The following is a 20,614-nucleotide window of genomic DNA, read 5'->3' on the forward strand; positions in this document are numbered from 1 at the left end:
AAAATTTTAATTTAAGTATTTCTATGCAGACTCTGTATTACTTTCAAGTGAAATTGTAAAAACAATGCAGATGGATAAACATGTCTTCTAAAAATACTTCCACTACTCAAGGCACCACGCATTTTCAAGCCTGTAAAGTGGTTTTTATTATATTCTTCAAATTTTCATTTTAATAGTGAATATGTGGTTTAACGACTAGTTTTTTAATCCCCAGTGGCATTGATATGACTGTTTTAGATTAGCTTTATTGTTTACTTACAGATGAGAATTTATGTCCAAAACTTATCCATTCTTTTTGTACCAGTATTTCAAACCCTTCAATGCTCCTGTAGAAGCTGTCCAACATCAGCATGGCCAGGGATGTTAGCTGAGCAGTCCTGTCCCATCCATCACTGCAGTGCACAAGCACCGAGCTCTTCCCTGAAGAAACTTTGTCTGCCACTTGAATGGCTCCTGTCAAAACGAGCTAGCAAAGAAAAATACTTGAGTCAGTAGGGAGCTATAAGATACTGCTTAAACTTGAAGGTATAGTTTTTAAACCTAGAAAAAGTCATGTTTTAAAACATCAGCTAATGTCTAGAATAGAAAGATTTATAAAAATGAAATACCAGGAGCTGGAGGATCTGTTGATCTTCCTCTATAGACACTGCATTTGAACATTCCTAGGTATTAAAAAACAAAACCAAACAAACCAAAAGCCAAATTGCATTTTAAACTTATTTTAATGGATTTGATTATAATGGTGTGCTAGGGTTGTCATGATAAAGTACCCCAAACTGGATGGCTTAAATAATAAAAATTTATTGTCTCACGGTTCTGGAAGCTAGAATTTCAAGATCAAGTTGTTGGCAGGGCCATGCTAATCTCTGAAGGAGCTAGAGAAGGATCTGTTCCAGGCCTCTCTCCTAGCTTCTGGCTGTTCCTTGGCTTATGGCAGCTTAACTCCAGTCTTCACATGGCATTCTCCCTGTGTCCAAATTTCTAAAGACACTAGTCATATCAAAGTAGGGGCCCACACTACTCATTACAGCTTCATCTTAACTAATTCCATCTACAAAGACCCTATTATCCAAATAAGGTCACTCTCTGATGTACTTTGGGGGGGTGTCAGGACTTCAACACATGAAATTCCGGGAGATACAATTCAACCCTTAACAGTGTCATATTAAAAAAAAATCACTGGCCCAACAGGTTCCATCTAGACCATAAAGGCCTGATACGATGAAAATCACCTTTTGGCCTTTAAATTAACAAAATATGAACTCTTATTTGGCTCATAAATAGCAGAATACTTATCCTAAAGATATTAAGATTATTAAATATGGAATGTCTGATTGCCTTAAGTACTAAGCTTGACAGTTGATATCTCTGACGTTTCACTTTGACACTTCTTGGGGTTTTTTTGTTTTTGTTTTTATCATGAAGGTACATCCTCAGTCTTTCAAACGCATGTTTTGGCTCATAATTATCTTTCAAATTTTTTAAGAGCAATTTTTGTGAAACCATGGGTAAGTCAAAACTTCATGTTATTTTTGAATATGAGTTCCATCGTGGAACCAATACAGTGCAGACAGCTTATCAACTCAGTGTTTGGGAAGGATGTGGCTAATGAACACATAGTACATTGATAGTTTGAGAAGTTCTGTTGTGTTGATTTTAATCTTGAAAGTGAGCCACGTGGGCAAGCTGAGACCAAGGTGGGTAATGATGAGCTGAAAGCTGTAGTGGAAGGGAATTCATCTCAACCTATGTGTGAATTAGCAGCAAGGTTTGATGTTACTATTCCAACAATATTGGACCATTGGAAACAAATTGGCAAGGTAAAGAAACTGGATAGATGGGTTCCACATGAATTAAAGAAGCGTCAGAAGAGAAATCATCTCCAAGCTTGCCTTTCTTTGCTGTCATGACATAAAGGTGAACCATTTCTACACCGTATTGTTATGTGTGATGAAAAATGGATCCTTTTTGACAATTGCAAACAGTCAGCACAATGGCTGGATAAAAATGAAGTGCCAAAACATAGCCCAAAACCGAGTATTCACCAAAAAAAGCTAATGGTGTCTGTTTGGTGGTCCGGCACTGGTATTATCCACTATAGCTTCATGAAACCTGGTCAATTGATTATAGTGGATGTCTCCTGCAACCAATTGGATGAAATGATGAGGATGCTTGCAATTAAGTAGCCGAGACTGGTCAACAGAGACAGGCCAATCCTCTCGTAAGACTGCATGTGGCACAAACAACACTGCTCAAACTACAGAAGCTGGACTTGGAAATTCTCTGTCATCCAGCGTATTCACCAGACCTTGCACCAACTGACTACCAATTCCTTCCAGGCTTTGAGCCACTTCTTGCAAGGAAAAATATTCATTTCTCAATAAGCTGTGGAAAACACCTTTCACGATTTCATCACCACTTGCTCTCCAGGCTTCTTCACTGCTAGTATAAACAAGTTATTAAGATGGCAAAACTGTGTCGATAGTTTAGGCGTCTACTTTGATTAATTATAATGCTTCTTGTTTGAGATATAATACACTATACTTTTAACTCTAAATAAGACATTTCATATTTAATGACCTAATAAAGTGATAGCATTTTAGTAAAAATTTGAGACTTAGAAGTACCACTAAATTTATGCATACAATGAGTCATTGCTATGATGTCATTTTTTGATGATTCAGGTATTTAGAGGTATACTTTATAAACCCTGCAGAATTTACCCATCATAAGAGTGTCAGTTGGATAAGATTTAGTAAATTTATACAGTTGTGCAACCATCACCACAATCCAGTTGTAGAACACTCCCATCACCCAAAAAGTTTCCTTGTGCCATCTAACGTCAATCCTTACTACCACCTTCAGCCCCAGGCAACCACTGATATGCTTCCTGCCTCTATGCCTTTGTCTTTACTAGAAATTTTACATACATAGTATCATGCACTAGGTGGTTTTTTGTATCTGGCTTCTTTCACTTAGCATGTTTTCAAGGTTCATTCATGTTGCAGTATGTATCAGTACTTCATTCCTTTTTATGGCCAAATAACATTTCATTGTATGGACAGACCACATGTTATTTACCCACTTGTTAGCTGATAGTCAATTGGTTGTTTCTAGCATTTGATTACTATGAATAATGCTGCTGTAAACTTTTGCATACACATTTTTAAAGGGACACAGTTTTCATTTCTCTTAGATAAATATCTAGGAGTGAAATGGTTGGATCATATATAGCAAACACATGTTTATTTTTTAAAGAAACTGCCAAACTATTTTCAAAAGTGATTATATCATTTCATATTCCCATAAGCAGTGTATAAGGTTCCATCTTTTCACGTGCTTATCCACCATTTGCATATATTACGTTGTTTTGAGTTGATTTTTAAAAGACATTCCATGGAGCTCCCAAAATTCTAACAGCCATGCAACAGACACATATATTATGGTTGCTTTATCTAATTCAAGGAAATTTAAATACTCATTTATTTTAACTAATTCAAGGAAAAGTCAGACCAAGTGAAAGATCTGATGTATAGATAATTTTAAAAGAAATATAACTTCATTAGTTTTACATTAACAGTAACTAAAGATAAGTGGACAAAGTAGTGCCAAGAAGCAAAGGTTAGGGGACCTGAGGATGACTGGCACATCAATTACTGGTACAAAACTCATTACTTCTAAAATAACTACAGCAGTTTATTTCTTCAAGCATTGTAAGTATTATCTTTGAAATCCTGTTTACAATTTTAATTTGAGGTACTTCAGAAAGGACTGTTGAGAAGCAATGGTGATATACTAGGATCACTTGAGTCCAATTTAATGAAGTTGGGGTTCTAACGCATTTTTACAGAGGGCAACTCTCACTCCAGATACTTCTCTCATTTATAATAAAAAGGCACTCGATCTTAGTCAATTATTTTGCAAAAATATTAGATGTTTTCTAATTAACTATGAATTCCCACAATCACTTCTGACAGGAAAAGCTATAATTATCTAATGAAACTAAATCAGATTTTCAAAAACCCATCACTGAAAACTCTTAAATCACCTGATGCACTTGTGAGTGATGGGGAAAACCAGCAACCATCAGGCAGGACACACTGCAGTGGTGAACAGTACTGGCACCATGACCGAGGTGCTGGGCGTGAAACCTCTTCCACCACTTTTGAGATCTTATACTTTGGGTCAGTCGAGTAACCCTGGTTTCTTCCTCTCTAACGTGAGGAGAGGAAGGGTATCCCCACCAGCTTGTCTTGGGCTAAAAGATATTCCGCCATAAAGTACAGAAATTGTGCATATGTTCAATGAAAGCAAGCTGCCACTAGCTGCCACATAGCTGCTATCCAAGCAGCTCAAAACAATGTTACTCTAAAAAATGAAGGACCATGGGGGAAGAGTGTTGAAAAGGACAAATAGTAAATATATGCTCCAGACACCATATAGTCCTTCTTCCACCCTGCTGGGGCTTTGTCAGTGGACTGGCATGAGGGGTGGGAGGCATGCCAAGGGTGGTGGTCTTCTCACTGTAAAAAGCTTGCTCTGGTTTCATGCCCTGAGTCGTGAGACCATTTCACCAGACTACAGGTTAGTGATGGCCATGCCACTTCTCAATCAGCAGCCCCAGGGCTGTAAGAAAGTGTAGGAGGCTGAATAACGGTCACCAAAGATGTCCAGGTCCTAACCCCTGGCACCTGTGAATACTACCTAACATGGTAACAGGGACTTTGTGGATGTGAACAAGTTAATAATTTTGCGATGGGGGAATTATTTTGGATTATTCAGGTGGGTCCTAAATTATATCACATGAATCCTGATAAGAGGGAGACAGAGGGAGATTTCACACAGATAGAAGAGGAGAAGGCAATGTGTCCACAGAGACAGAGGATGGAGTGATGTGGCCACAAGCCAAGGAATGCCAGTGGCCACAAAAAACTGAAAGGGGCAAGGAACAGATTCTCCCCTAGAGATTACAGAGAAAATGCAGCCTAAATGTTTCACCCAGTCCTCAAGGTCCAGCTTGACGTTACACACGTCTTTTCCACTGTCTGAACTGCTACCATTTGACTGATGCCTGAGAAGCCCTGAGTCAGATGTTCTTATACGTGTCCATCTGGGCTCCTCTGTTTCCTCAGATCTCCTCTGGTCTCCTTAGAGAACAATGACAGTTTCTTTCATTTCTTTTGTACCCCCTTTGCTGCTGTGGACAAAACTATAAAACCATAGAGGGGTCTTTTACAGAATTTTCCACATTTCTTAAGTCCTAACTTTCACACTGGATCTTTTGCAGATAGCCTTGCCTCCTTATTTCCTCAGACACCCGAGCCATCGAATAAGCCCTACTTTCCCCCAGTCTCTCTTCAGTCTATCTAGTTCAGAGTAGGAGCTCAGCCACCTTGCCAATATCTCCTGTACCTATGCTCTCTCCTTCAAAAAAGAAGGCTTTTCTTCTTTACGCAATATATATTCCCCCCAAAATGGAGAAAACAAAAGGACAAAAGAAAGTAAAAATTATCATAGTCCTATTACTCAGAAATAATAATTGTTAACATGTTGGTGGCTACTTTTCTACACTTCTTTGTACACATTTTTGCTTTAACTGGGGCTTCTGAAGCTCTTTTTACTTTTATAGGCTGAGCATTTCCTCATGTTATTAGATACTGCATTACACAATTTTTAATAATTGCATAGTATTTCATTATATAGATATAACTTTTCTTTTACATGTATGTTATTTTCAATGTTTTCCCACTATTATAAATATTCTAGTGTATTCACCTTTTCAGACCTGTGTGATTATTCAAAAAAACTCTTGAAGTGAATCTCTTCTCTGTCTACAAAAAAGGCTAAAGCTTCCCATGACTTGAAAAGCCCTTCTCACAAACATATGATCCTCAACCTCTCCCCTCTTCCTTTAACTACATCTCTTTTCAAAAGAATAGTCTATATTCACTACCTCTATTTTCTCAACTCTTCCCCCCACCCCATCACTAGACATCCATGAAGGTCTACTTTCAAGGTCATCAGGGACCTTCCTAATAAACCTCCCTCAAGTCTCACTGACCCTTTCTTCTTAGACATTCAATATCTTCCTTTGATTTCATGATTTCTCTTATGCCTCCTTCACAGAGCTCCACTTCTCACCCCGTCCTGAATACAAACATGGCCAAGGCTCCATTCAAAGTCCTCTGATCTTCTTCCTACACATCCTCTCTCTCAGCATCCACATTAAAGGGCTCAGCTTGAGTTTTTTGCCCAAAAGCAGACTCCAAAACCGACATTTCAGTCCTAAGCCTTGATTGTGAGTTCCACCTACCTGGTAGAGACCACTAGGTGGATAGCACACCATTACCACAAATGCGTGGTGTTTCTCTTGACCAAGTTCCCAATTAGGACTACCCTTCATCTGTAAACAATGGCATCATTTTCTGTTGGCCAGGCTCACCTTAGCATCATCTTCATTTCTTAAAATACTGCCTCTCGCTAATCATCAAGTATCCGAGGCCCCTCCTTGGAAACATCTTGTGTAATGTCCCTCTCATATTTTCCTCACCCTCACACTGGCAGTGTTCTAATTTAGGCCTTTGCTACCCCCATCTCTGCACTCTTGAAATGGCTCTGTGTTCTCTGACTTCACTTTCTTCCCTCTCCTATCTATTCTATAGGCAGCTGCCAGAACATTTGCATAAAATACCCTGCTATTCCAAAACCTCGGGGGCCTCCCCACAGCCTAACATGACAGTCAAGGCCTCCATCTGTCTGGCTTCTTCCAGATCTCTAGATTAACCTGCAACTACGGAAATCCTTACTCTTCCTAATAGAGTCTCACGTGTGCCTGTTTCTGGGCTTTGATCTAGGCTGTCCTCCTTCTCTAGAATGGATACCCCTACCCATCCTGCTGCTTTCTTCAAGGGCCAGATCAAGTTCCACCGAATCCCAAAGGGCCTGTTCCTTCCACTGACTCTGCTCTGAAGGACCACTTGGTACTTAACACATGATACTTTAGAATATTGTGTTTCGTTTTACACATACATATCATCTCTTCAACCATATATGAACCTCCTTAAAATCTTATGCCTTTTTCCCATTCACAGGGTCTAACATGATACTTTATACACAAAAAGTGTGCAATCCCTTTTTTAAAAATAAAATTTTTAATTTTAGAATAGTTTTAGATTTACAGAAATGTTGTAAAGGTACTATAGAAAGTTCCCATGGTACATTGGTCACAATTATGGTATGTCACATTGTATGGTACATTTGTCACAACTAATGAACCAATATTGATACACTAACCTATTGTAATAAAATTATTAAGATTATACTTTATTTGGATTTCCTTAGTTTTTATTTAATGTCCTTTTTCTGTTCAAAGAGCCCATCCAGGATACCATGTTACATTTAGTTGTCACAATTTTTGTTTTTGCATTTTTGATGATAAATTCAGAAAAAATGAAAAGCAAAATAAAAATATGATTCCTATCAAGTTGGAAAATAAAATTTGACTAGACAATAATCCATCATAATGATTCACTTATTTAAAGTTAGCTTTTTGTTTGTTTACAGAACTAAATGGCTTCTAAAGTGCTAGTGCCCTCAGATAGCTTCAAGAACTTTTACTTTTTAAAAGAGTGCTGGATCTTATGCCTTTAACCAGGATAAAGGATTTAACATAATAAGAACACAAAACTCATTCTTTAAGTCATTTTGAGATTAGTTTTAAAAAAAAAAACAAACCTCTATCTAGGTCCATGAGGATCATATTCAGTAATGGTTAGATAATAAATTGGCTATTCCTAAATATATGCAGTCAAATGTTCTACTACTGGTTATTCCTAAACAAACGTCCATGAAAGACCGAACAACTTCCTACTGAAAGATGGGAAGATACATCTCTACAAACTCTAAAAATATTCTATAGTGATGTTATGATACCTTTAATTTAGGTATGCAAATTATAAAGAAACACAAAGCTGTCAAATGTAGAGTTCCCTACTACAAATAGTTTCTCTCTCAGTGTTCAATTTTTTTAAATTGAAGGAATTTAAGAAATTGATACCTGCACCTGAATGTTTATAGCAGCACAATTTACAATTGCAAAGATGTGAAAACAACCCAAATGCCCATCAATTCATGAGTGGATTAGTAAAATGTGGTATATGTATACCATGGAGTATTACTCAGGTATAAGAAATAATGGTGATACAGAATCTCTTTTGTTCTCCAGGAGAGAGTTGGAACCCATTCTATTAAGTGAAGTATCCCAAGAATGGAAAAATAAGCACCACATGTACTCACCAGCAAATTGGTTTCCCTGATCATCACCTAAGTGCACATTTGGGAATAACACCAATTGGGTATCGGACAGAGGTGGGGGATGGGGGGAGGGGATGGGTGTATACCTACATGATGAGTGCGATGCGCACTGTCTGGGGAATGGACACGCTTGAAATTCTGACTCGGGGGGATGGGGGGGCATGGGCAATATGCATAACCTGAACTTTTGTACCCCCATAATAAGCTGAAATAAAATAAGAAATTCCTGTTCCACTAAACAATTACTTTCTTTTTATATATACAAATCTTTAAAAAAAATACTTGCCTTGATATGTTCTAACCAATGAGTAGACTCCAAACTGGACAACCAGTGAGATTCTTCTACATTAGGATAAACAATGTCTTTCACTTTTTTTAAAGATTCCCGCATAACATGAATATTATGAATGTCTAAGAAGAAAAGTTCGGCGTTATGATATGCATCATCACTTTCATATCCTCCTCCTGTTGCCTAAGAAACAACACAATATTCAAACAATCAGTTGGGTTTTCTATTTCATCAGTAACTTACACAAATATTTCAGAAGTTATTTGTCCTCTAAATCTCAACCAAAACCTCTCCAATTTAAATAATTGATATGACTTGACTTCCTATCCAACACTTAAGTCTCAACAACATTAGCATACTTTGAGCTAGAAAAAAACACAGAAAGCTGGCAATTTCCTAGGGAATCTGTATTCATGAGGAAAAAAAATCATCTTCAAAATGCTCTATAATTACTAGCTCTTCTTCTGGATCTGGAAAAGCAAGGGCAGGTTTGGAAAGACAAGGGCAGGTCTGGAAAGGTCCTCATCCTCCATCAATGTTGTAGCTATAATAGTACTCTTCAGAGGGGAGACAGCCAGATTGAGCTGCTGCAGGCACCCCTGGCTTTGTAACAGCACTAGTGTAGGACGTGATGCGTTAAAGAAAACAGACTTTGGAGTCAGACCCAGTCTGACAGCTCAACTTCAGCCTCTCCTGCCATGTGATAGGGCGAGGTACTTAACCTCTGTGAGTTCCAGCATCCTCTCCTGTAAAAGGGGGATAATGCTACCCAGCTTTCACAGCATTAAAGGAACCACACTCTACAATAACAGCTGACGCCAGCCACTATTTAATGAGCCCCTATGACGTTCCAGGTACTGTGATCCTTGTTTACATAATTTTATCTTACAGCAATGCTGCAAGATAGGCATACTATTCTCACGTTGCAAATGAGAAAACAAACTCAGAGAAGCTATTTAACTATCCCCAAAGTCACCAGGTAATAAGTGGAATTTAAGTCTAGTTTGACTTCAAAGCCCAAACTTTTTCTACTACACCATGACTACTCTCTGCTATGCGAACGCCAAAGACAGAGCACTGCATGCATTCAGGCCTTAAAGAAAAGGTTTCAGGAGGAGACAAGATAGCCACCACCACTGCAGCGCCTACAAATAGTAACTTGCTAGGGCAGGCTTTGGTTCACCTTCACAGCATAGTGAAGTGTGCCTGTTTTCCACATTGACAAAAAGAGATGCTATGGTTTTGTTTAGGAATCTAGCTGCATTCTGCTTAAATATTTTGAAATGCCATGGAACACGTGGCCCTTTAAGAGAAAGTTAAACAGTTCTGAGACTTGCAAAAAAAGCAACGTTAGATTAACTTCAGAGTGCCTGTAGGAAGAGAAGAGGGAAACACCTGCCTGGGACCAAAGAGGAAAGGGGAAGTCACCAGACAAATGTGCCATCACTATAATGTGCCTCTTTTCTTTTTATTCATAACAATGGAAGGAATACAAGTTTGTAGCCAGGGTAGAAGGGCCAAAGCAACCTAGGGTTTTTTCTGAGGTTATTCACAGAGGTTTCCTACAGTCGAAGTAAGGCTACCACTTCAACTTCAAATGTGGAGGCCACTGCGACAAGCCAGAGGCTTTGGTCTCCAAAGACTCTAGGTGAGAAAATGTATTGAGGCAAAAATATTTCTTTAAAGCTTGCTCTAAATAGCATCAATAATAAGTAGTATTCACTTTGTTGTTTTTTTAAAAAGTTATCAGCTAATAAACAAGCAGACAAATGGGCTACTTTTTGGTTATCCACGCCTTGGGGAAGAATGCCAGCGGGGCTTCTGTCCACCTGGCAGTCACTCTTGTAAACTGCCGGCACAGGGCCTGGGAGGAAATGGGCAGCTTGTGTTTTGCTAGATCTGCGGGCCTATAATGCAATGACACGTCACCCTCCCCTCCCACAGACAGACGACCTGTGTTTCTGCATATGTGGTTTTTAAATAGTTGTGGTGATTTTCAAAGAGATTCTTGACACCGAAGTTCCTTCATAAATAACTGAAAATGTTACGTGAAAAAATAAAAGAAAAAATATACTTATTACTCATTGCCAAAGTTTCTGGCAAAAACAGCCATTAATACAGTTCCACTTTAATTCATCAGTGTACTGGCACAAAAATAGAAGCAGTTTGGTGCTAGATCTTACCAAGCCCTAGATTTTGCTTGTTTAATTTAAAATGATGTAACGATGTGATATTGCTTGTTTCATCTGGGGCTGTAAATTTCTAAATATCCACAGAGGAGGAACAAAGAGAACAAAAGTCAGAAAGGGTAAAAATCAATTAGTCAAGCACACATTGAGTTCCCCAGAGTTCAAATTCTACATCTCTGGTTACTTTTTAAGTCGTCTTTTTGGTTTTCCTTTCTTCAACAAAAAAGAACAACCCAGATTACCTAGTACAATCATGTAAAGGTCCAAGGGCCTGTTGCTATGGATATAGACGACTAGCAGAGAGACGCAGTTGAGGAGAGGGGAACACTAGCATGGTTTTTAAAAGAATGACACAGAGATCTTTAAGGATTAGGCTTTTCCCTTAATATTTTCCTTCCCTTGATTCCTAAAAGGACTAGAAATAGAGGATTATTTCCAAGCGTTAAAAAGGCATTCAATAATTCTATTGCTGGGGCCGGGCGCGGTGGCTCACGCCTGTAATCCTAGCTCTCTGGGAGGCCGAGGTGGGCGGATCGTTTGAGCTCAGGAGTTCGAGACCAGCCTGAGCAAGAGCGAGACCCCATCTCTACTAAAAATAGAAAGAATTATATGGACAGCTAAAAATACATATAGAAAAAATTAGCCGGGCATGGTGGCACATGCCTGTAGTCCCAGCTACTCGGGAGGCTGAGACAGGAGGATCCCTTGAGCTCAGGAGTTTGAGGTTGCTGTGAGCTAGGCTGACGCCACGGCATTCACTCTAGCCTGGGCAACAGAGTGAGACTCTGTCTCAAAAAAAAAAAAAAAAACAAACAAAAAAAACCAATAATTCTATTGCTATAATGAGCTTTCAAGTTAATCTAATTAAGGTATTTATTTCATACATTTTAATATTTTAAAATATTCTAAATACTTCATTTTAATGTTACATCATATCTATTTCAGCCTAAATGTGCACATGGAAATAGTGTGTCTTATACATGCCTTCATTCTGAATCATACATGAAGAATAATACGAACAGAAATATATAAAGTGAAGGACAATGCAAGAAGATATTTAGATTTAATTTCCTACATGTTTTACTTAAAATGACTAATTTACTTATCAATTAAAATTCCTGATTGCTTTACATATAATTTCAAAAATCATTTCTAAACAAAAACCAATTGTGGTAACAAATAGCTGGTCCAAGAGGATGCGTCGGGCGGGGGAGGTAGCCCAGGATTAAATGTGTAGGACAGTTGATCTGTATGCAAATAATGAAGAGTTGCACATGCAGTTTTACACATCTTAGTGTAGACAGACATCATAGATTCCATTAGGAAGCCGGTACATCTATCTGAGCTGCTCAAGGACTTGTTTTGCTTTCTGGTTTTTGTCTTGTGTTCTGAATAATTGAAGATGCCAGATAAATGACCTCGGGATAAGCAAAGTATTAAAGATGATGAAATTTAAGCCTATAGCTGATGACAAACAATAAATCTGAAAGGCGGAATGGGAGTGAGCACTTGGGGCAGGCCCACTGTGAGCATTTGGAAGTGACAGCTGGCAATGATGGGGAGAGAAGGAAAAAAAACAAATAGAAGAAATTGAATGTAAGATGCCTATCAATCTGGCCATATAGTGTGGGGGCAAACAGCCCTACACCTTGCAGCAGCTTCTGTAGGCAACACTGCAGTCACAGACGTTCGTAACGATGGCCCTAATCAACTTTCAGTGCATTTGGTATATTTTGCTTAAGAAGGCAAAAAGTCAATTGAGACAGACTTCTTTGAAAATGTAACCTTTTCTGTGTGACAGTGATTGGAAAATTCGTATACATGGATCTACTCATATCTTGAATTATCTTATATAAATGAGAAAATACATTTATATGTGGGAGTTGGGGAGAGAGTGTTTGAGTAAGGCTACAAAATTAGGATTTTAATAATTAACAGCTTCCCACAACTCCTTACAGATGCCTCAATAGTGTATACAATGAGAGTGACTATCCACAGTCAAAAGAGCTCCAAAGTGATTCTAACTTTTGCCTGCTTAAGATTCTGGCCAAAATCCAAGTTCATTACAGTTCTAGATGTGCCTATTTACCTAAAGTTTATTTTCATCTGATTTTAATATACTCGACTTTTATTTAAGTTTTGTGATTAAAATTATGTTCTACCTAAGAGAACTAGTTTTCTTAACTATTAATTTAAACCCACATGTTGACATACCATGGCAAAAACATTCACAGACAACACTGCACCCTGTATGTAAGCTAAATTTCCATCACGTCATTAAATACACTCACCTTGTTGGCCACTGCATTTACACTGGGTCTTGCATCATAGATTGTGAGTTTAGAAATTTGTCTATTAGTCTCCCTGATAATGTCGAGATATTTCTCATCATCTTTATTTCGTTTACCGCTCATACCAACAAGAGGCTGACTGCAACGGACAATGACCGTCTTGTTTTCTGGATGAATCCATGACAGCACCTATGGTTAGTTCAGAAAGTTTAAGCTATCAAGAAACCAAGTCTCAAAAAAATTAAAAGTATAAAAAATAAAGCACTAACAATCATGAAGAAGTGAATCTGATTGTGCTTAAATAGAATACTAGTTGACTTACAATTTCACTGTGTGTGTGCACCCAGAGACACACATTTAATAATTATGACTACTTAGAAACAAATAGAATCACTAGTCTTGTCTTAATTAGCACCAAGTCTAATGGAAATTAAATGCTTACCTAAAAATAGTGATATCATTTAAAGGAAATAGGAAGCTTCTGATATTATTTTAATTCTGAAGCTTGCATTGGATTTGTTATCATATAGAAACAGCTTTAGCAAAACGTGAGAGGTGAAGGAAATCATCTCTGGTACAATATGTTTCTCATAATATTAACTTACATCTACAGGTCATTTTCCCAATAGTCTCAATTCTAGAATCTAACATGGGGGGAAGAAAACCCAAGGAAGCAAAAAAGATCTCAAGGCAGCCCAAAGAGCTGCCAGTCTCCACAATGCAGCTTGGGTACCTGATGCCTCGGAGAGCTCATCAAGCCTTTATTCAGAATCCATCTTCTCTTATTTTATATACAAGCCTAGCACATTTGCTACCTGGTTTCCCAACTCATAGCAATACATGTATAAAGTAGCCAATAGTGTAATTTACCGAACACTCTAGAATTGTACACTTGAGATGGAGAATTGTTTGATATGTGAAGTAGATCTCGATAAAGCTGTTAAAAACGGGGATGGGGAAGTGAAACATGTCAGGTGACAATGTAGGCTTTGAGGTCAGGTGCCATCTCTGCCATGGCTCTAACCTCAGGCACTTGACTTGTAGCTTCTCTGGCTTCCCCTCTTCCTCCTTTGTCAAACGGAGAGAATAATATCATCTCACAGGGCTGCTGGGAGGCCTAAAGAAGAATGCCTAGGAAGTCTGCAATAAATGCTGGCTCACATTAGCTTCTAGAGGCAGGTTCAGCAGCCACTGAAGTCAGATACCAAAAACTATGAGATGCAGACACAAAAACTAAAGAAGCATAACTGTTTGGGCTCACTTACTATAAAACCAAATACCCTGGCATCTCTGAAGTCATCCTACTATGATGCTAAATGACATTCACATTTATAAAAATTGGTGTTTGTAATAATGACAATGGGTTATTGAGAAAAGATCACACAATAATGAAAATACTCATTCTAAGAACAAGTGTATGAGTCCTTGCACCATGCTAGAGACCAATTAGAAACATCATGGTAGCCCCTTCCTAAGAGTCCAAAGGCTCAGAACTGGGAGCCTTGGGAAAGGCACTGGCCTGCCCTAAACCTCTAGCTTCTAACTTGTCCTGCCTACCTCCTATGGCCCTGGTATCAAGAGAGATAAAAGGCATGAGATCATTTTTAAAAGAACAAATTGATTATTTGAGAAAGACCCTCATTGAGTTATAAATTTTCAATTGGGCCATAGGCAAGAAACTGCCCTCAGCCAATGCTCTCCCTTCTCCTTACTCCTCTTCTCTCTGCAGTGTCATGTTACGAAAGCTAGTCTTTGAGTTGTTTCACCTCTGAATTTCTTTTTTTGAGGGGGGAGTTGGTGATTCTTACGACCTTTTAAAAAGGATGCTTGTGGTAGAGCTGAATGGGTACAAATAATGTTCAAACTACCATGAGTGCTTTTAAAGTATATGGTACTGCATTATATTATTCTTATAAAAATCAATATCTAAAAGCTATAGATAATTAAGGAGTACACAAGTATTTAGCCACCGAAAGATGTTTATCACAGCATTGCTTACAACAGCAAAAGATTATACACACTGTAGATGTCTCACAACAGAAAACTGATTAAATAAATCATGGTACATCTACACCCTGGCGTATAAGATCATATTTAGCAATGTAGGAAGTTGTTTGCAAGGTATTGCTAGTTAGAAAAAGTAGACAGACACAAATTATAGAATCTATTTTTTCAAATATTCATATGTATATATGTTAAATATACATATATATGGAAGTCTGGAAGGGTGTATACCAAAAATGTTAATACTGGTTCTCACTAGGTGGCAGACTTCTTTCAGCTTATCAGTATTTTCTAAAATGTCTAAAATGAACATTTATTACTTATACATTAAAGACTTCCACAAAATTATGACAAACCTGTTTGAAAACAAAGGAATATGTATCCATTAATGGGAACATTAATGCACATGGATTATCTCATTACCCAATGATATTTTGTTATAGTTTATATCTTATTTACATGTAAAATAAAATCTTTCTCATCAATTCTTTCTGTATTGTTACATAGGCTTTTATCAAAAGAAATGACTATCAAATATTAATGATTTTACATTAAAGTCACATATGTTTTCTGGGCGTAAGCAAAGCTCTGGACTTAAAGTCAAGAGTTAGGTGGTTCAAAGGTATTAATATATCAAAAAGAGCATATTACCATGCTTAATAATACTTAAAAGTAGATCTATAAATATATAGAGGTGATGGACAGCTTAGCCTTAGCTTTTTTAGGAAAATAAATGCAAAGTAGGAGCCATTACAAAATGAGAAGGATCAATAAAATGACTAAACAAAAAGTTAAATTCTATTTGCTCCTACAATAGACTCGTATTCATTCAGGATAATGGCACTATTGGATCAAGACAGCAGACTGAGGTGGCAGACTGGGCACAGTTGTTACATTTCTTCTCCTGCCACAAATCCCATGAAATTCACTCACATACACAAATGACACAGTGGATGCTGAATAAATAATGATTGAATGAATGAATGAATGAATGAACAAAACTCAACCATACTACACTCGCCCACTCCTCCTTGGGGGCAAGGCATGTATTAGCAAGACAGCTGGCCCGGGGTAGGGATGTAGTCTGTGGCTATGATACAGAAAAACATGTCCAAGCAGAGCACAAGAGGACTGAACTTGTAACTCAAGTTTTATTAGCACCATGTTCTTACAAAATGAGTGAAAGAACATACTTTCAAGTATAACATATATCATGAAGATATAAATGGACACTAATAATTAGAGGAGCAAGTGAATTTTAAGAGCCACAATTCATAATAGGCCAATGGTATGCAAAAGTTTCTCACAATTATCCTTTTAAGGACAAATATGTCTAGACTTGAAAGTTAAAAGCAAGGTGACATTAAATCTTAATTTCTTCAACCTTTATTTTTAAAAATTTACTAATTTGGGGAAAAACCCAATGTACTTATTATGACCCGGAAAAGTAACAGAGAAAAAAAAATCTCTAAATTTTTAGTCAATAAAATTTATGTACAGAGTAGACAGTATGATGTCTCCATAAATATTTAAGGACCAAAGGAGAGCTTTGTGAACTAGGTTGAATGATAGTGTAAGTACACTGTCTGGAATAATCTGTCCTTGACTACAGTCTGTTAATGATATTGAGGCAGCCTGTGAACGTGACGAGGATGAGCTCATCCTAGTCACAGTGAGTATATATAAAAGCCTGTGCTTATACACATTCTATAACACAAGCTAGTATGTTTTTTTCCAGCATGATTCATCCAACATTTATTGAGAGCCTATCGTATGTTGGGTATGGTGCCACAAAGATGAAAACCACAAAGAGCCTGTCCTTTTTTCCACACAACACTTGGTTCACATATGACAGCCTTCCTGATTCCTCTTTCATATAGAGCTCTTCACTCATGTTCATTCTCCATCCTAGATCGCAAGCTCCTGGGAAGGCAGGTATCGTTGTACTTCTTTTCCCATTTGGCATGGTGCTTTGCACTTGGAAGGCATTTTATAAATATTTGCTGGAATGAAATTCCAAAAAGAGTGTTTCTCTAAATTACTTGCCTACTGTTCTTATGGAATAAAAGGCACTCTTTGAGAGAAACATTAATTGCAATACTCACTGGAATTCGATTTCGAGATCTAAAAGTTGCAACTCTCCTGAGGTCATCATCTGAGGCACGATATGGAACCACCAAAAGAGCAGGGTAAGTGTCACAGAGCTCATAGCACTTATTAATAAAAGTTATTCTCCAATGGTGATTAGGTAAGCCCTGTAGGAAAAAAGGAAGTTCAAGTCAGTATTGCTTGACTTCAACTCTGGATTTGGCCTTGGGTCTCTTTTCTTCCTTAAAGCAATATGTGCACATGCCTCTTTGACCACAGGGTGATGACGGCCTACCTATTTATAATAAGGGTGCCAAATCAATAATCCGGACAACGTAAGAACACAAGACAAAACACTGGTGGTCTCCACAATTCTAAACTATCTTTTGTAAATATAGATTCTCTTGAATTGGAGATCTTCTTTTATTTTGTGTGAATATATTCCTTACTACTTACACAGTACAGATAAACCCAAGTTCACCCCCCACCCATGCACCTCTCCCACCCCCAAGAAAAGTACCCTGTGTCATCTTAATCTGTGTCTAACTGAGGGTAGAAAAGAGATCAGGCAAATTCCTCTCCCTGCTCAAAACAGAGTGAATGCTTCAGTCTGTTCCAAAGTGGAAAGAGGCTGAGCTCATAAAGAAAATCACAGAGGGGAAGTAAAGGAAAGCCCCTCTGGGGAGGCTCATTTCGCCACCTCTGATGAGTTTTTTCAATCAAGCTCTTTGGGATCGATGATAGCCCTATAGGTTTAGGAGAAATACAGTCATTGCATTTTAAGCAGACTGCTAATGTGACAGGGAGATGCCTCCCATCCTATCATCTCCCCACAAAATTGCGTTTAGTATGGACAAGATCCAGAGGTGGTGAAATAGTCTCTCCCCATACTCACAAATGCACAAATAAACACACATGAAGGTGAGCTATGTGGGTGTTTGCTTTGGGGACAGACATTGTACCTTTTCTTTAGGTCTGGCCCTATAGACCACGGACCAAACAGATGTTGAGTCTGATGCTGAGTCCAATTAGAGAGTTATAAGTCCCATCAGAAAGTTATAAGAAAAAAAGATTGAATATAATGGCAGTCTAGAACAAAGTACCTTCAACAGTTCATATATGCATGCAATCTCAAAAACAGGAACTGTTTTGTTTCAAGCTAGAAACTTTGAACTAAAGAAAAAGTCTTATATTATCAGTAACACTACAAAAATAAAGGAAAAATATTTTAATATATAATGTTACAGAGGTCTCCAAAACATGCAAAGTGTTTCAATGGTCCTTCTTCCACCTTAGTCTGGTCCAGAACAGAGGTCATTAAATGAGGTGTACACAGCCTTTGGAAGCTCAACAGTCTAAACCTGATTTATGGAAGCAACAGGATATTATACTTCACATGTGTTCTAGGGCTAAACTACTGTACCAAAATTCCAGAGCATCACATCAGCTCGAGTAGGCAAACCACTAAGACTAAAATGGAAATCAGCTCAGGTTCTTGGTGGTGAAGGTTCTAGAAAGTTCTCAAGTCTAAGGTTCCACAATTTTACTTTATATTCACTACCTTTTCATAGAAAGCAAATGGGTTTGACTTCATTCTCAAAGCTCATTCAACAAAATTTCCTAATTATCCAAAGAGCTTTGTAGAACAAGAATTATGAAAAAGTCCATCAAAAAAGAAAAGAAAAACTCCATCGCAGAACTCCTACCTGTCCTATAGAATTTGGTTTTATCAGAGGTCAAACTGTGGCTCTCGTTACATAATATGCACAAGATCTTTTTCATAAAAACGCTACAAGAGACTTTTGCCCCTGAATAGCAACATTATATATACCAAGCCTCTTGTCTTTATTATAGCAATAAACATGCATGTAGGTGAAGTTTACAAGACAGCAGTAAAGGCAATTTTAACATACAAAGTTTTCTTGGAAAGTATATCATTATAGGAAAATCATTCTAATTCACTTGAATATGCAAACCCAAATGAATATAATTTAAATCTAACTGCAAGTAATAGTTAAGGTTCCAAATATACAAATAAATAGCAACATTAATCCCTAAAATTAAGGTATAAGAGGCTTGACTTTTCTAGACCCTAATTATTGATCATTTCACAAACACAAATGTTCTTCATATAGGGAAGGAAACAGAACTCAGTCATCCAGCCTTCAATGCAGCTTGCATATGGCTATGGAATGAGTTTATATGTTACAGGTGATAGAATGAGATATATTGTGCAACATGTGGGTAATATTACGGCCATTAAAAAAATATTTAGCAAGGATGTCGCTGATTCTCAGAAAGCATGACTGATGACATATCGTCACTATGCGTGTTGGATATTCACCACATACTAGACAACAGTATCTAACAACTTACCTGCCTTCTGTATTCTTCAACTGGATTATAAACTGTCCATCCATCCACATTAAATTTTTCTTCATTTAAAAATGCAAATAATGGCTAGAAAAGGCAAAAAAAATTCAAAGTTCAGTGTGAAGGAAGAGTCTACTACATCCTTTGATTTCTCACGAAATAAATTTCACTAGATTTGTGAACCATGAAATGACAACTGAAACCAAGACTTATAACAAAGGAAAAGTGGAAATTCCAGACCAGACTTATACTAACTTTTATCTTGAGTAACAATTACTTTTTTTTTTTTTTTGAGACAGAGTCTCACTCTGTTGCCCAGGCTAGAGTGAGTGCCATGGCGTCAGCCTAGCTCACAGCAACCTCAAACTCCTGGGCTCAAGCAATCCTCCTGCCTCAGCCTCCCGAGTAGCTGGGACTACAGGCATGTGCCACCATGCCCAGCTAATTTTTTCTATATATTTTTAGTTGTCCAGATAATTTCTTTCTATTTTTAGTAGAGATGGGGTCTCGCTCTTGCTCAGGCTGGTCTCAAACTCCTGACTTCAAGCGATCCACCTGCCTCGGCCTCCCAGAGTGCTAGGATTACAGGCGTGAGCCACTGTGCCCGGCCAACAATTACGTTTGAAACCTCAATTTTCTATGGCTACAAACATCTTTTTTTAAATGATGTTCCACAAAAAAAAAAAAAAAAACAGATCTCCAGACCAAAGAGTGCCTATCAATTTTAAACAGTATGAGCCATCAATCAGGTAAAAGCCACTTAAAAAAAAAAAAAAAAAAAACGAAAACAGAAAATTCAGGAATTACTATTAAATACTACAACTGTTTCAAAAGGGAACAATGACATGTTTCTCTATTTAAAAAGAGACAGGACATTAGGGAAGCTCTTAATTAACTGCTATCTATGAACTCTCAATCAATTCCCTGGTCACTGAAATGACAGGACTCAGACCTCTCATCTTTTCTCTGTCTATGCTTGCTCTTGAGGCACTATTGATGAATTTCATGGCTGTAAATACCATCCATACCCTAGTGACTACTAAATATCTATTGCTCTCCAGCGTTCC

General features: G+C 37.8%; 1 protein-coding gene across 2 annotated transcripts in view; it reads right to left on the minus strand.

Moving 5' to 3' along the window:
• The window catches only part of MTM1 (myotubularin 1), a 101,090-nt gene that overhangs the window by 15,642 nt on the left and 64,834 nt on the right, over positions 1 to 20,614 (minus strand). For both annotated transcript variants that reach the window (XM_069463033.1, XM_069463034.1), the window contains 5 exons: positions 19,551 to 19,634; positions 17,192 to 17,341; positions 13,083 to 13,271; positions 8,600 to 8,785; positions 260 to 466 (listed from right to left, as the gene is read on the minus strand). In XM_069463033.1, coding sequence (XP_069319134.1) covers positions 260 to 466; positions 8,600 to 8,785; positions 13,083 to 13,271; positions 17,192 to 17,341; positions 19,551 to 19,634 — 816 coding nt within the window. The remainder of the gene's footprint in view (positions 1 to 259; positions 467 to 8,599; positions 8,786 to 13,082; positions 13,272 to 17,191; positions 17,342 to 19,550; positions 19,635 to 20,614) is intronic.

This window comes from Eulemur rufifrons, chromosome 30 (assembly GCF_041146395.1).
Source record: "Eulemur rufifrons isolate Redbay chromosome 30, OSU_ERuf_1, whole genome shotgun sequence".
Classification (NCBI taxonomy): domain Eukaryota; kingdom Metazoa; phylum Chordata; class Mammalia; order Primates; family Lemuridae; genus Eulemur; species Eulemur rufifrons.